Genomic DNA, 17188 nt, shown 5'->3' with positions numbered 1-17188 from the left:
GACTGAATGTGGGTTAGGAGCAATTAAGTGGCTTACGTACCAGACCGGTCCATTCCAGCTGAGGAGGTTCTCATCCGACAGTCTTTTTGCAGCGCGGCGATCCACCATTTCGTGGACCTGTGGAGCGTATGCGGCTTTCCACTGGGGATCTTTCGCCAGCTGCTTCTCTGTCCTCAAGAAGGTCGCTTCCACTGCTTTCCTATTATTTGGAAGGGTGGATGGATCTTCGGCCCAGGGATAGCTCGCGTGCCAATGTGGCCTTTCGCTGTGTTCATCAGCGCCAGTATACGACAAGCCACTTTTTACCACCTCCAATTCTCGCTCTTCAGCCAAGGACATGTCTTTACCGCCGGGCTGACAGTTGCCGCAACGACATCCCCCACATTTTGGGTCACAGGCGGCCCCTATGCTTTCCCACTTCCACCACTGATAGAAGTCACGAGTAGTGGTTGTGGTATAGGACTCCCGACCTGCGAGTGAATCACAGATGACCTCGCTGTACTTCACCGCCGCAGTCCTCATGGATCTGGCAAAATGTGTGCGGGAATTGTGGGCCGAAACAGTGGCCTTCTCGAACAGTGCTGGATGTGTTCCCGCCACCGTCTTTCCTAGTGGTCCATCCCACAGCACTAGGTCCCCCACGCTGCGTATTTTCTGGGGAGCCAATCTGCCCTCCTTGTGGCTTATTAAGAGCTGTATTTCCCTTGGCCTTTTTAGTTCGTTGACAGGCACATCCGGAAAGAGATCATGGAGTTGTTCGGCTGTGACTGGTTGGTGAACGTCTGCAATCCGCTCGAGGCCGTAACAGACCAACTGGTGAGACTTGAATGTCCCTTTTCCAGTCCGGACCCGTATTTTCAGCATGTACCGTTTTGTATTCACAGTTACCTCCATACCTCCAACACCATGGACCACAAGCTTCATGGTTTCGCTCCTAAGGTTTAACCGTTGGGCAGCCTCGTGCGTTATGTAATTCGTATCTGATGCTAGGTCAAGAAGGGTGCCGACCTTTTGACCTGCGTTCGCTGTGACCTCAAGAAGCATCATGATGACCGGCCACTCCTCCAGTCCGTATTCAGCCAGTAGGTTTGGTTGGCCTAAGGTATGGGCAGAACTGGTTACGGTGTTGCAGAACACGTTCCGGCATCGTTCAGCAAGCTCAGGGGGAAGGCTCCTGACAAATTCCTCTTGGGCTTCAGTGTAGCTTTCTTTGCTATCTCCTCCCACTGTACTGACTTTGGTCCTGTTTGGGCACATGTAGATGTGGTGGGCAGCTACACGAGTGTCCTTGCAACCTTGGTTCTTGCAAAGAAACTCACTTTTGCAGTAGGCCCCGTCTGGATGTATCTCCAGACATCTTTTACAGGCTCCCAACCTCCGTGTAGCGTCTCGCTTCTCTGCCAGGGTAAGTGCGCGGAACTTTGTACAGAAATACAACTTCCTTTTATGTCCTCTGTCTCCGCAGACAATGCAACCTGACGATAGGTTTGTTCCTTGGTTTGTAGTCTTGGTGCGAGCCTGTTTTTGCTCATGCCTGTGTCCAGACGCTTCCCCACTCAGTTGATCCAACTCTTCATAGATGGCCTCCTGGCTTTGGAGGAACTGTAGGAGGTTGTCAAACCGCTCCTCCCGATCAGGGTCCCCACCTGTTTGTGCTGCATGGAGGAGCCACTCCTTCTTCAGCGCATCGGGCAATTTGCTTTCTATTGCTTTGGTTACTAGTGGGTTTTTTATGGCCCCTGTTTTTCCGAGGTCAGTTAAGTCTGATAAAGCCTTTTCCACTGACTGAATGAGATCAATAATCTTCTTTGGCTGCTGGCTCGTGATGGATGGGAGCCTTTGAAGGTCTTCTACTATCTCAATAGCAATGCTCGTCTTGTTTCCAAAGCGATTTCCCAAAACCCTAAAAATGTCCTCAGCTGTTTTGTGGCTTGACAGACGGAGATCTCTAGCGGTCTTGTCATCTATACTGTCCAGGAGCTGGAACTTTTTTATCTCTTGTGAGCCTGTTGGTTCACCTTGTAGCTGAAGGGCCTCCCAATCTCTTCTCCACCTATGGAATTCCCGCCGTATTCCGGTGAACGTAGGGAGGGCTGCGGGCTTTAACCTAATGGAAGGGGCTGATATGGGGGCGCTGGCAGCATATTCATGTATTCCCTTATCGGCGTCTTCTCTTACTTTCGCCCGTATACAATCGGCCTTCCTTGCTGTAAGCCTAGGAAGCAAGACCTCAAGGTCCGTCATCCGACCCTGAAAGTCTTGCTGATCTGCCGCCGGAGCCCAGCATTTCCATTTTGTTAACTGCTTTTTTGCTGCCTTTATCAGAAGCCCTAGGTGCTCCACCTCGAAGCCAAATGCCTCTTTATCATCGCTAGGCTCAATGGATGACACCCTGCTTGCCTCTCTCTCTGCGTTCTGCAGTGCTGGTACCAGCTCACCCTCTCCGTAGTTTCTCCACAATGTCTTTCGGATTAGGTCCCGTATCTCGCTTAATTTTTTTTCACATTTGCTTGCTGTTTTGTCCAGTTCAGCCTTCTGCTGTTCAGTTAGTCCGTCTGCATCATTGTCAGCGGCGTACTGTGCTCTGAGATCATCATTGGCTTCCAGGACTTTAGTTGCTTCCTGAGTGACGTTCTTAAAATTGTCCTTAAGTTCCTCATCCGACATTACTGCGTGTAGCCTTCCTATATTATTTGCCAGACGGGTGAATTGGCGTTTCGCTGTTGTCCGATTGGCTTTCAGCTGGTCTAGTGACATTGGCCATACCATCTTGGCTTGGTGAATGTCAGAACTTGCAGAACGCCAGTCTGATCTTCCCTGCTGTGGTGTTGGCGGTTGGTCCTCAGCAGCGGTTTTTCACTGTCAAGTGTTTGTATGTGGCTGTGCAGATTCCCCACTCGAAAGGGTGCGTCTCTAAAGAAGAAGGACAGGACTTCACTCTTTCCTTTCTCTGTTGCTTTTATTTCTCTTCAGCAACAGCAGCGGCAGGTGAAAAACCTCAAAATAAAAGAACAGAAATACAACGTAAATCCACCAGTATTTGTTAACATAAGTCGCACATCTGTGGTTAAACTTATTTCAATTTCTTATTCTACTTTCTAATCATTATAATTTGATTTAGCTCTTGTCAACAAATATAATACAATTGTATAGTTATTTAACTGGCTGGTTGTAAAATAACAATAGGCAATAGTCAAAGACCTAATTTCATTGTCCATACACAGTCCATCTCATTTCCCGTTCCTCATGCCTATTCATAGTGTGGGCGTGGCATACGCCGCGTGTGGGTAGTACTGCTGTCCGGAGCTCCGCCCAACAGAGTGCAGGCGCACACAGCCACGCACACACAGCCACAATACGGGTCTAAGAGCAGTTTCGTGAGTCGCTTACCGGCTGTTCTTCCGTTGTTTAGAGAGCGCCTGCTCAGCTTTTGGGCTCGGGTTTGGTCCGGTCTTTTGCTCGCGCAGCTTGCGCCAATGAGCCGACTTTCCTTGTCCCACCCGGCTTCTCCGTGCTGTCAGCTGCACGGTATTAACTGCTTCCGGGCGCGAGCCCACGGACATGTTTGTACCCTCCTCCGCGGGGGTTAAGAGGTGGAGGTAACACGCGGGGCGGTTCAACAGAACAGATTTTAAGTTAAAATCCAGAACATTATTACATGTTTGGAAGTTTTGGAAAAGTTTAAAGTAGTTCATGTGATTTATGCAAAAAGTGGAAAAACATATTGCAAATGCAGATGTTATGGCTGTTTTTAGGCGTGTACATTTTTGTACACTAGGGGGCGACAGGGAAATGCAGATCTACCAAATAAAAGACATGAGAGAAAAACAAACACTAGATTCTGAAAATTTGGCTTAAAAGAACGTTTTCTGCAGAAATCCACGTCTCAAGCTGCAACACAGACAAAATGTCAGGAAATTAAAAAAAATGTTGAAAATGAACCCAGGATGAACACAGGGTTACATGAACTTTCTCCAGAATAATAATGAAGGTCTCAGTTCTAAAGGTTTGAGTGAAAACAGCTCAAACTCTCCTGACGTCAATATCGCAGCTGTCGACACGAGAGAAACAGCAAATCTTCTCAGAACAACCAACATTATAAAAGTATATTAAAGCATCTGTATCCTGCTATTTTAGCCATCCCAAAGTAAAATATAGGCATTTATATGATACATTGTACCTCTACTGCTATGGAGAACTATTTTTTTGTGAGACATAAAAGTATTTTCTGGGGATATTTTGCAAACCCGGAACACAAGACGCTTTGATTCAGATCCACTCGGAGAGAGGGGGCGGTCTCTCCAAGTAGTGAAGTTACTTCACAATACAGAACACACATGGAACACACATGCTAACACACACGCTAACACGTACGCTAACATGCACGCTAACACGCACGCTAACACACACGCTAACACACACGTTAAAACACACGCTAACACGCACGCTAACACACACGCTAACACACACGTTAAAACACAAGCTAACACACAAGCTAACACACGCTAACACACATGGTAACACACACGCTGACACACACGTTAAAACACACGCTAACACACACGGTAATACACACGCTGACACACACGCTAACACACACGCTAACACACACGTTAAAACACACGCTAACACACACGCTAAAACACACGCTAACACACACGCTAACACACACGCTAACACACATGGTAACACACACGCTGACACACACGTTAAAACACACGCTAACACACACGGTAATACACACGCTGACACACACGCTAACACACACGCTAACACACACGCTGACACACACGTTAAAACATATGCTAACACACACGCTAAAACACACGCTAACACACACGCTAACACACACGGTAATACACACACTAACACACACGCTAACACACACGCTGACACACACGCTAAAACACACGCTAAAACACACGCTAACACACACGCTAACACACAAACTAACACACACGCTAACACACACGCTAACCCATAAGCTAACACACACGCTAACACACAAGCTAACACACACGCTATCACACACGCTAACACACATGCTAACACACATGGTAAAACACACGCTAACACACACGCTAACACACACGCTGACACACACGTTAAAACACACACGGTAATACACACGCTAACACACACGCTAACACATAAGGTAACACATACGCTAACACACACGCTAACACACACGCTAACACACACGGTAATACACACGCTAACACACATGCTAACCCATAAGCTAACACACACGCTAACATACACGCTAACACGCACGCTAACATGCACGCTAACACACAAGCTAACACACACGCTATCACACACGCTAACACACATGGTAACATGCACGCTAACACGCACGCTAACACACACGCTATCACACACGGTGATACACACGCTAACACACACGCTAAAACACACGCTAACACACACGCTAACACACAAGCTAACACACACGCTAAAACACACGCTAACACACATGCTAACACACAAGCTAACACACACGCTAACACACACGCTAACCCACAAGCTAACACACACGCTAACATACAGGTTAACACACAAGCTAACACACACGCTATCACACACGCTAATACGCACGCTAACACGCACGCTAACACACACGCTATCACACACGCTAACACACACGCTAACACACACGCTAACACACATGGTAACACACAAGCTAACACAGAGGCTAACACGCACGCTAACACACACGCTATCACACACGCTAACACACACGCTAACACACATGCTAACACACATGCTAACACACGCGCAAACACACAAGCTAACACGCACACTAACACACATGCTAACACACACGCTAACAAATACTCTAACACACACGCTAACACACATGCAAACACACACGCCAACACACACATTAAAACACACGCTAAAACACATGCTAACACACATTAAAACACACGCTAACACACACACTAACACACACGCTAACACACACGCTAACTCGCACACTAGCAGACACGCTAACACACACGCTAACACACAAGCTAACACACACGCTAAAACACACGCTAACACACATGCTAACACACAAGCTAACACACACGCTAACACACACGCTAACCCACAAGCTAACACACACGCTAACATACAGGTTAACACACAAGCTAACACACACGCTATCACACACGCTAATACGCACGCTAACACGCACGCTAACACACACGCTATCACACACGCTAACACACACGCTAACACACACGCTAACACACATGGTAACACACAAGCTAACACAGAGGCTAACACGCACGCTAACACACACGCTATCACACACGCTAACACACACGCTAACACACATGCTAACACACATGCTAACACACGCGCAAACACACAAGCTAACACGCACACTAACACACATGCTAACACACACGCTAACAAATACTCTAACACACACGCTAACACACATGCAAACACACACGCCAACACACACATTAAAACACACGCTAAAACACATGCTAACACACATTAAAACACACGCTAACACACACACTAACACACACGCTAACACACACGCTAACTCGCACACTAGCAGACACGCTAACACACAAGCTAACACACAAGCTAACACATACGCTAACACATAAGCTAGCACACAAGCTAACACACAAGCTAACACACACGCTAACACACACGCTAACACACACGCTAACACGCAAACTAGCAGACACGCTAACACACAAGCTAACACACAAGCTAACACATAAGCTAACACATAAACTAACACATACGCTAACACACAAGCTAACACACAAGCTAACACAAACGCTAACACACACACTAACACATAAGCTAACACACAAGCTAACACATAACCTAACACACACGCTAACACGCACGCTAACACACAAGCTAACACATAACCTAACACACACGCTAACACAAAAGCTAACACACAAGCTAACACACAAGCTAACACGCACACTAGCAGACACGCTAACACACAAGCTAACACACAAGCTAACACACAAGCCAACACACACGCTAACACACACGCTAACACGCACGCTGGGTGGCACGGTAGCGCAGCGGTTATTGCTTGTGCTTCACAGCTAGAAGGTCCGGGTTCGATTCCCACCAAGGACGGGGCCTTTCTGTGTGGAGTTTGCATGTTCTCCCCGTGTCTGCGTAGGTTTCCTCCGGGTACTCCGGTTTCCCCTACCACTAAAAACATGTACAATAGGCCAGGATGTATGAGAGTGTGTTTGAGAGTGCGCATGGGGGACGACGGATGAAAATTAGCCTAAGGCTACAATCCGGTATGGCTTGTTCATTAACTTGCACTGTCCCTACCAAATAAACCATAAATAAATAAATAAATAACACACACACGCTAACACATACGCTAAAACATACGCTAACACACAAGCTAACACACATGCTAACACACATGCTATCACACATGTTATCACACATGTTATCACACATGCTAACACATACGCTAACACACAAGCTAACACACATGCTATCACACATGCTAACACACATGCTAATACACACGCCAACACATACTCTAACACAGTGATTCTTAACCATAGGGCCTGCTCAGGGCCGCAAGCACCTCCTTCAGGGCCGCGGGGAGGAAACAGGTTTGCACCTTTGGGCCGTGTGGGCCGTAGAGCCGCACGATGGATCACTTTGATCACTGGGGATATTCATTTGCAGTTCACTCTCCAGCCACTAGAGGCAGCCATGCGCTAGTCAGTATATATTCAGGGGAGATACCGTGCCAAAAAGAAAATCACAAAGAAGAAAAGAAAGTAATGGAAAAGTTTTTAAAACGAAAAAATGAAGACAACAGCTGGACCGGCCCTCCTCTAAAGACAAAAGTTTCTCGCAAGTACAATCCTGACTTCATCAAGTTTGGTTTTGTCAATGGAGGTAGTGAGGCTGAGCCGAGAGGCCAGTGTGTGGAGACGCACTGCAGACGCAGAAACTGTGTCGTGTCTTTCACTGCAGCATCGAAAGGAGCTCCCAAAGCTAGCTACCTTGTAGCTAAACGGGTAGCTCAGAGTAAAAAACCCTTCACCATCGCTGAGGATTTGATTGTGCCAGCTGCTGTTGATATGTGCCGCGAGTTGGTAGGAGAGACGGCTGCCAAAAAGTTACTTCCTGTCCCACTCTCCAATGACACTGTCAGTCACCGCATTGTGGACATGGCGACAGACATTCGGCAACAACTTATAGAAAGAATAAAAAGTAGTCCATTTTACTCGTTACAGTTCGATGAGTCTACTGATGTGTCCAATGCTGCGCTGTTGCTTGTGTTTGTTCGCTATCGCTGGGACACCAGTTTGCATGAGGACATTCTATTTTGTGGAGAGCTGCCAACGCGAGCTACAGCGCATGAATGTTTCCGCTGTATAGATGAGTTCTTCAGGGAGAACGGCCTACAATGGAAGAACTGTGTTGCGGTGTGTAGTGATGGTGCAGCATCAATGACAGGACGACATCACGGCGTCATCAGACAGATACAGGATCGCGCACCAGAAGTGAGGTGGACGCACTGTTTTCTCCATCGTGAAAGCCTGGCAGCCAAGAAGATGTCACCAGAGTTGCACGAGGCCATGACTATAAGTGTAAAAGCAACTTCAACTTCATTAAAGACAGTGCTGTGAACTCGACTTTGCTAAGCTTTGAGAGGACATCGAAGCAGACCACGTGCAGCTACTTTATCATAGTGAGGTGAGATGGCTCTCAAGAGGACTGGGCCTTAATCGTTTGTATGAACTCAAGAATGAGGTTTGTTGTTTTCTTAAAGACAAAAAATCCCCTCTTGTGCAGCACTTCACAAACACTGATTTCATTTTCAAACTAGCCTGCCTTTGTGATATTTTTTCACACCTGAACCAACTGAACACATCACTTCAAGGGAGAAATAGCAACATATTTTTTGTTGCTGACAAAATCCAAGCGTTCAGAAGAAAACTTGCTTTGTGGATTAAAAGGACTCAGGAAATGAGGATGGATATGTTTCCCATTCTGTCTGACATTCTTGTTTCCTCACCCTAAGTGAGGAAGATCACTGATTTAGTTTCCCAGCACCTTTCACAACTGGCAGGACAGTTTGATGACTACTTCCCTGATGATCCCAGAGATGGACACGTATGGATAGTGGATCCCTTTTCTGTGGATCCTACAAACAATGACATTGCATTACCTTCAGAATTGGAATCTCAACTTATGGATGTCTCCACTGACAGCACTTTCAAGCTAAGATATGTAGGAATAGATTTTATTATTTGTGCTTGTTTTTGACTGCTAATTTACTGATTTGTAATGTTGTTTTATTGAAGATGCAGTGGGACAAACTGGATTTGGCCTCATTCTGGATTGTTGTTTCCAAGGAGTACCCAAATCTTGCTCTCAGAGCTGTGAAACTGCTTCTCCCTTTCACGACTACATACCTTTGTGAATCGGGTTTCTCCATTGTGACCACAACCAAGACTAAAGCCCGAAACCGACTCAGCACAACACTGGAGGCTACTCTAATGCTCCGTCCACACCAAACTCGATTTGGGGCCTCCAAAGCGTCAGGTTTACATTTAAAATACATTTAAAAATTTACATTTAAAATACATGGAGGACGCGCCTCCGGGGGGCGTCAAGATGTCCCTCAGCGCCTCACGTGCCTCCTCTGCGGCGCGTTTGAGGTTTTTCGCGCTTGGTGAGCGTTTGACGCCTCCAGGGCGTCGAGCGCGGCCGACGGTCGAGATGGGAAATGTTGAACTTTTTGGCGAAATTCGCGAGCGTCGACCAATCAGGAGCTTTCTCCCCATAGTGACGTTGTAGCTGAGCCACCGGGGCAGCTTCTACGCCGGCCCCACAGATGTCAACAAGTCACAAGTCACGGACGTAGCTTCTTTGTGAACCGGAGCTACAGCCGCTCTGGGACTTTTAGAAAGACACATCAGTGCTTCTTTATCTAAACACCAGGATTAAAAGCGGCGGAAGTACCGTTGAAAGCGACTCTCGTGCGAGCGCAGCTCCTGGAGCAAATGGTGAAACTCGCCAAACTGAGAACGCCTAACGCCTTCGGACGATCTCATGAATCCAGACACGGCGCCGACGAGCCCGTAGACGACGTTGTCTGGCTTTATGAAGCAATAAAAGCCAAGCCACTCTCTCTATGTCATCCATGTTGATAACTGATAACTGACAACGGCAACAGAGATGCTCCTCCCAGCGCGCTCCATGACAACGCTCTTGACGCGCGTCGAGAGCGTCTTGACGCTTGGTAACGAGCGTCTGACTTGAATGAGCACAGGCGTCCAACAACGGGCGTGACGCGCGTTTTTGACGCCCAAATCGAGTTTGGTGTGGACGGAGCATAAGACTGAGCCTTTCCCCCATTCCACCCAGACTGGACCTGATCATATCTGGGAAGCAGGCACAAGTGTCACATTAAGAGAGAGGGAGTCTTCTTTGTAGCACTTTTAACATGACTTTTTTTTTTTAATCCACACTCGTGGTGGAAAAGCACACACCCCTCACAGTAGGAGGAACTCTGTTCTTACAGTTTGGTTGGAAAAATGCTCACTGCAGTTGCTTAATTTTTTTTTACAAATGTGTTTTTGCATAATTAAGGGTATAACTTGCACTTTCTACACATTTAAAAATATATATATATATATATTATGTAATTTTATATTTTTTTTATATTTTCATGCCTTTGATACCTAAATTCTTTCCAGTAACCATTTTTGTGTTTGTTTTTATATGATCCCAATGATAAATTCATGTATTATTCTGTGCTCCTAATATGAGGTCAGTTTTTATGAATGATTGGGTGAACATGTGCAGGATTAAGTGTATGTTAAATATACTTTTTTTTCCAGAAAAAGTAATTATTTTAATTCTTAAACGGTAACTTAACTACTCAATTCACATCACTTCAAAATTGAAAAATAAATCTCATCGAAAAATTGTATGACTGGGCCCTGGGTTACCATGCACTGAAAATGTTGGGCCCCAAAGGCAAAAAGGTTAAGAACCCCTGCTCTAACACACACGTTAACACACACGCTAACACACACGCTAACACACACGCTAACACACAAACTAACACACACACATTAAAACACACGCTAACACACACGCTAACACACAAACTAACACACACGCTAACACACAAGCTAACACACAAGCTAACACACACGCTAACACACACGCTAACACACAAGCTAACACACACACGTTAAAACACACGCTAACACAAGACGTCATTTTGTTCTGGCAGCTCCTGTTCGGCAGGTCTTGCTGACGCATCAGCTCAGCAGAACTATTTCAGCTAGGCTGCGAGAACTCTGGCTGTGATTGGCTGGATTTTTAGTGGGCGGGGTTATTTTGGCGGAAGCAGGAAGCGAGAATCCAATGTTTACGTCCTAGCACCGGTGCGGAAAACGGAGACCGCTCGCAGCAGTAAAATACTTCGCTGAAGGATTACAAGGACCCGCACATGCCAAAAAGTCCTGGGGAAACACACAGACGCTTTGGGCGAGGACGAAGAGGAAACTGAAGAGCCTGGCGCTACCTGCGTGAAAGAGGCGAGCGATAAAGAAAAAAGTGGTTCAGGCTCGTGGACAGAGGAAATCCAGGCTTGTAAACCTTAGACCAGGGGTGTCAAACTCATTTTGGGTCATGGGCCGAAATTCAGCTCCCACGGCGGGTCGCGGGCCACATATAATAGAGAAAATGTTTCCAATAAATTAATTATAATAAGGTGTGATTTGATCAAAGCCCCAACTTGACTGTAGCTTCATTAATGACAACGTCTTACACTTGTATTGCACTTTACAAGCCTGTGTCACAAGTTCCTGAAAGTGCAGTAGTCATTAATCATTCACTTGGTGGTGGTAAACTGTTATTGAAGCCACAGCCGCCCTGGGGCAGACTGTCCATTTACCACATGGCTTTATAATGTGTTGTTCATATCCTGAGCTCTTATTATGTCAGTGCCCTCTGCTGGACACGTGTGGAACTCGATCCTTTTTTTTTTTTTAATGCCCCCTAGTGGCTAGAATGAGCATTCTGGTTATTCTTTAAAAATTCATAACTCCGCACAGGAATAGGCTAGAGACTTACTTTTTTTTGGACATACTCTGGAATTTATGCTCTACAGGTTCTTGGATGGACAAAACCCGGACTGAGCTACACAGACGTCAAACAACATGGAGTGACACGGAGGTAAGCTTTTAACGTTAACGTTTTCTAACATAATAAACCAGCGGGAGATGTGGCTTAACATGAAGTCAATCTTCAAAATGTTTGCAATATCGTGACTGATACATTTTATAATAGTTTAAACTGAAATAGCTCGTTTTATTTCGGTTATTCCTTGTTTGTTTGGCTGCGGAAAAAAGGGGGCGTGGCCGTTCGGCAGAAACACGTCTTGTGGAGTATGAAATGTCAGAGCCCAGACGAACTTTGTTCTCGTTCTTTTTGCCTCAAGAACAAGAACAAAGTTCCTGCGTCTTGTGGAGTTGATAAGATAAGATAAGATGGTACTTTATTGATCTCACAGATGGAGAAATTGCATTCGATGAGAGAGCATCCGGCAGCAGCACCCATTCAGTGGCACCACTCTTTTTTTTTCTTTGGTGAAAGATGGTTGTGTCGCGGCCGCCATCTTCACTGTTTTGGTCACAGGAGGAGCACTGGTTGATGGGAAATCCGTAGACGATGACCACGGCGGTGGAGCTCTTGCGCTTGGCCACGATGTTCTTGGCCACGATGTTCTTGGCCACACAGGTGTAGTTGGCCGTGTGGGACAGACGCGCCTGCTTGATGATCAGGTTGTGTCCACGGTGATGTAGAAGTTCCTGTCCTCGGCCGGGTCGATGATCTCGTTGTCCTTCAGCCACTCCACCCGCATGACCTTGGAGGATGGAGAAACTGTAGCTGCCTCTGTCTCCTCTGATCATCTGAAACGGTGCACCGCCTCCTGGGCTTGTCCCCGTCTCAGAGCGTGGTGTCCTGCACTGGTCAGCTCCACCTCGTCCTTCCTCTTCCTCCTGCACAGCTCCCTCCACAGTCTATCACCATCTCTTCGTTGGTCCCTTTTGTTGTTTCCTGTAGCTCCTCTTGTGACGCCTCCTCCGTGCTGCAGGTGTGGGGGCTCTTGGTGCCTCTTCACTGTTCAGTGTCTCAGAAGAAGATGTTTGAGTATGAAGAGCCCTTTAATCCACTTTGGCGAAGGTTCACCAAACATCCATCAGAGACAGAAACACAGTATTCTGGTGATAGTCGCTGAATCCCGGAAAGAAATTCCAACGTCTGGCGAGTGACCTCTTCTTTAGAAGGTTGCATAAAGTCCTGCACCTCTCGTAGCCAAACGCACTTTTCTCCGTGACATTATCGTTAGGTAAGAATAAAGAACAGGTGTGTCCAGAGTAGGTTAGAAAGAGCTCCATCTTCACATCCTTCAGTGCAAACATGACATCTGTTCAGACGCTCAGAGGGTGCGTTTGTTTTGCATTTGTTTTCAGCCCTGACCTGGAAGCGCTTCCTTTTTTTTTCTTTACTTTTTTTTTTTTAAGCTGGTTTATAAATTAAAATCAGGCTACAAGGCATTAAATTACAGAAGTTGTGCTGTTCCTGTTTGACACTATGACGTGAAAAAGGTCAGAGTGTCACAACTCAGTGGTTTTCCAGCAGAGGACGGAGCAGCTGCTCAGAGAGCAGGATTCAGGAGGATTACTGAGAACTGCGTGAATGAAGCCACAAACCACTCTGGGGGGGTTTTTGATAAGGAAATATTAAAACAACATCTCTAAAAGCTCCAAAAAGTCGATTTTGCAGGATATAGGACCTTTAAGACTCAGACTTACATCTCCAGATCGGGTTCATCCATCGTTCTCCAGCAGGACTCAGTCTGAAACAGACACAGACTCAGATCCACCGTTTGTTTGTGTCGACTGTAATAACTGTGTAATAACTGTGTAATAACTGTGTAATAACTGTGTAATAACTGTGTAATAACTGTGTAATAACTGTGTAATAACTGTAATAACTGTGTAATAACTGTGTAATAACTGTGTAATAACTGTGTAATAACTGTAATAACTGTGTAATAACTGTGTAATAACTGTGTAATAACTGTGTAATAAATGTGTAATAACTGTGTAATAACTGTGTAATAACTGTGTAATAACTGTGTAATAACTGTGTATTAACTGTGTAGTAACTGTGTAATAACTGTGTAATAACTGAGTAATATCTGTAATAACTGTGTAATAACTGTGTAATAAATGTGTAATAACTGTGTAATAACTGTGTAATAACTGTGTAATAACTGTGTAATAACTGTGTAATAACTGTGTATTAACTGTCCTCACCTGAGAGTGGAGAGTGAGCAGTGGGGCTCCTCCTGTAGAGCCGTCAGGAGCTTTACTCCTGTGTCTCCTGGATGGTTGAAGCTGAGGTCCAGGTCTGTCAGATGGGAGGGGTTGGACCTCAGAGCTGAGGCCAGAGCAGCACAGCCTTCCTCTGAGATCAGACACCCTGACAGTCTGAACACACAGGGTAAAACAGAGTCAGAGAAATGACAAACTCACAGAGATGAAGAGTAAACCCTCTGACCTGAGCTGCTCCAGTTTACAGTGAGGACTCTTCAGTCCAACAGACAACATCTTCAGCCCTGAGTCCTTCAGGTCGTTCTTACTGAGGTCCAGGACTGTCAGACTAGAGGAGCTGAGGACTGAGGACAGAGCTTCACAGCTGCTCTCTGACAGGTTACAGCTGCTCAGTCTGGAGGAGACGGAACATTTACAATAAGACACAAAGTTACACAAACACAATAATAAGAACTGGATTTAAAGAGGCTGTTTGGCTTTTGCAGGTGTTTGGTCAAAGAGGATGTGCACATTTTAAATCTAAACAGAAAGAGAAGCTTCTACATTGTAAATTGAGTGAATAATGTTGCGTTCTTGTCAGTTAATTAATGTTTTTGCTGCCGGGCTGTTGTGACATCACTCACATACCCTCTATGACCTCAAACACATCTTGAACAATACTTCACCATCTACTTTCTAGTTGGTTAAAAATACCACATTGATCTAACAAGTCCAGTGGTTTCCTTCCTGGGGCTCAGGAGGAACATGAGGAGCATCTCATAAGCTCCAGCAGCTGTGCTCAGAACAGCCACTGGAGAAGATTCAAAGACTAATCAAAGATGTGCAAGTGGCTGCATGATTTTGACACAAAATAAACCCCCAAAAAAAGACAATTGGGATTCTTCTGACAAATATTGCGATTGGATTTGCAGTTTTAATATTTTATATATAGCCTTTGTTTTATGTTTCATGCATTGAGTATAAACTTCTAAATCTGCTGTTAAAAGTCACTGTGCTCAGTTATTACCTTTCAGCAATGTGTGAAATACGTGAGGGGTGCAGGGGGTCCGACCCTCCTGATTGACCCATCAGACCAATGGGGCCTGATCTTCAGGGCGAAGGCTGGGCGTGGGTTGGCCATGAGCTGGGGTCGGTGTGATTGGTTGTACAAGATGTGTATGTGTCCTTTTCGTCTTCGGTGTATTTCATGGTTATATAGGCTTAACATAAATTCAGTTAAGCCCAAAGCACACTGAGACGCTTTGACGAAAGAGCCGTCTCCTTTATTTTCTACAACAGAAGGCACACTGAGGCTGCAGTGATGCTCAGCGTTGATAGACCCCATGTCGGCCTTCAGTTCTGCTGAATCCAGATGTAACACCACGGAGGAAAACACATGTTTTTAACCTTCCTGAAGAGGCACATAGTGGCAGACAAAGAGCGCGCTGTAATCTTTGCTGGGAGGGACGAGAAAAAGCACGGAGACTAACCATCCCCAGGGCTCATGCTTCAGGTGGAGCATGTTCAACTCGTGTCTGTTGCCAACTCAAACCTGCAAAGAAGAGCCCCGCTTGCTCTCTCTTACAACACGGACATGGGTATCTTCTTTTCTTATGATAAATGTATAAATCACGTGTGTGAAGCCCTGCACAGTTTGAGAAAAGCCTCTGAAGTGCCGTGATGCGGCGCGCTCCAGTGTGTGTTGAAACCCCACATGGATGATGTGCATCGCTGGGTTCTGGTGCGCGTTAGCCTTTAGGCTAGTATTATCGCACCGTACGAAGAAATACTGTGCTTCAGAGGAGGCTCTGCTGAGGCTGCTGCCAGTGGTCAAAGCCTCCAACAAACTCTGTGAGTGAGGTCTATGGAAGTATGAACCTTCGAAACTTAAAACAATGTGTTCTCTCCAGACTGAGCAGCTGTAACCTGTCAGAGAGCAGCTGTGAAGCTCTGTTCTCAGCAATCATGTCTCAGTCCCGAATTATTATCTTGGAAAGAAACCCTAGTTCTCAACAAATGCGCTGTGAGTCGATAGACCTGACATTTATTCAGTTGTTTGCTTGCATTGTAATAACGCACAACATTGCAAAGGCTATGGTGAGAAAATGTATATCTGTATTGTGTAACAATTTGGAGATGGGGACCCCGGGTATTTCGCACACTGCATTTCAGTTTCATCAACAACAAGATACAAATCTGCAAGCAAGTTCTATTTAGTTCTAATAATTATCTTTAAAAAAAAAACATGGCGCTCTTTCCCTTCCTGTTCAATGACATAAAAGCTTTTTCTGAATCAAAAGCTACAAAATGCTGTTTGTTTTAATATTGAGGGGCTCTTGATGCCTCTTCAGTGCTTCAGAAGAAGAAATGTGTCTCAAATATCTTCAGCTCATAAGCTGCTGCTTGGTTTACTTTAAAAAGCTGCTTCTTCAGGACCATTATGGACTCTGCAGTAAAAAAAAAAATCCACTGAATCTCCACAAAAACACGGCAAAGACATACACAAGCATCCAGAAAAACAATGTGGAGCACTGAAACCACATATGCAGTTTGCAGAAAAAGGCAAAGAATGCAGCTGTACCAAGAGAGAGGGAGGTTCTGCCTGTTTGCATGCTACCATGACGCATATTATATAATATCATATTATAACACATTGCTCAGGTACAAAATTCAGGTTTCAACACGACCTGAGCAGTCTGTGTTTTTTTTTTTCTGAAGGCAGCACAGCTTCTGTACAGTAATCTCATAAAAACTTACAAATACATGCTCTACAAACACATGATCTTCAAAAAATATTAAAGAGCTGGGACAGGGATATTTTAATCATG

The 17188-nt window shown here is 45.5% G+C and overlaps 1 protein-coding gene across 1 annotated transcript in view; it reads right to left on the bottom strand.

The window, feature by feature from the left end:
- The window catches only part of LOC306960561 (protein NLRC3-like), a gene marked incomplete at both ends in the record, with an annotated part of 33531 nt that overhangs the window by 6918 nt on the left and 9425 nt on the right, over positions 1 to 17188 (bottom strand). Inside the window, 3 exons of the mRNA XM_079552995.1 lie at positions 13857 to 13900; positions 14364 to 14537; positions 14608 to 14775. Coding sequence (XP_079409121.1) covers positions 13857 to 13900; positions 14364 to 14537; positions 14608 to 14775 — 386 coding nt within the window. The remainder of the gene's footprint in view (positions 1 to 13856; positions 13901 to 14363; positions 14538 to 14607; positions 14776 to 17188) is intronic.

Source organism: Gobius niger, assembly GCF_951799975.1.
Source record: "Gobius niger genome assembly, chromosome: 3".
Classification (NCBI taxonomy): domain Eukaryota; kingdom Metazoa; phylum Chordata; class Actinopteri; order Gobiiformes; family Gobiidae; genus Gobius; species Gobius niger.
This window is presented reverse-complemented; position numbering and strand designations above follow the sequence as displayed.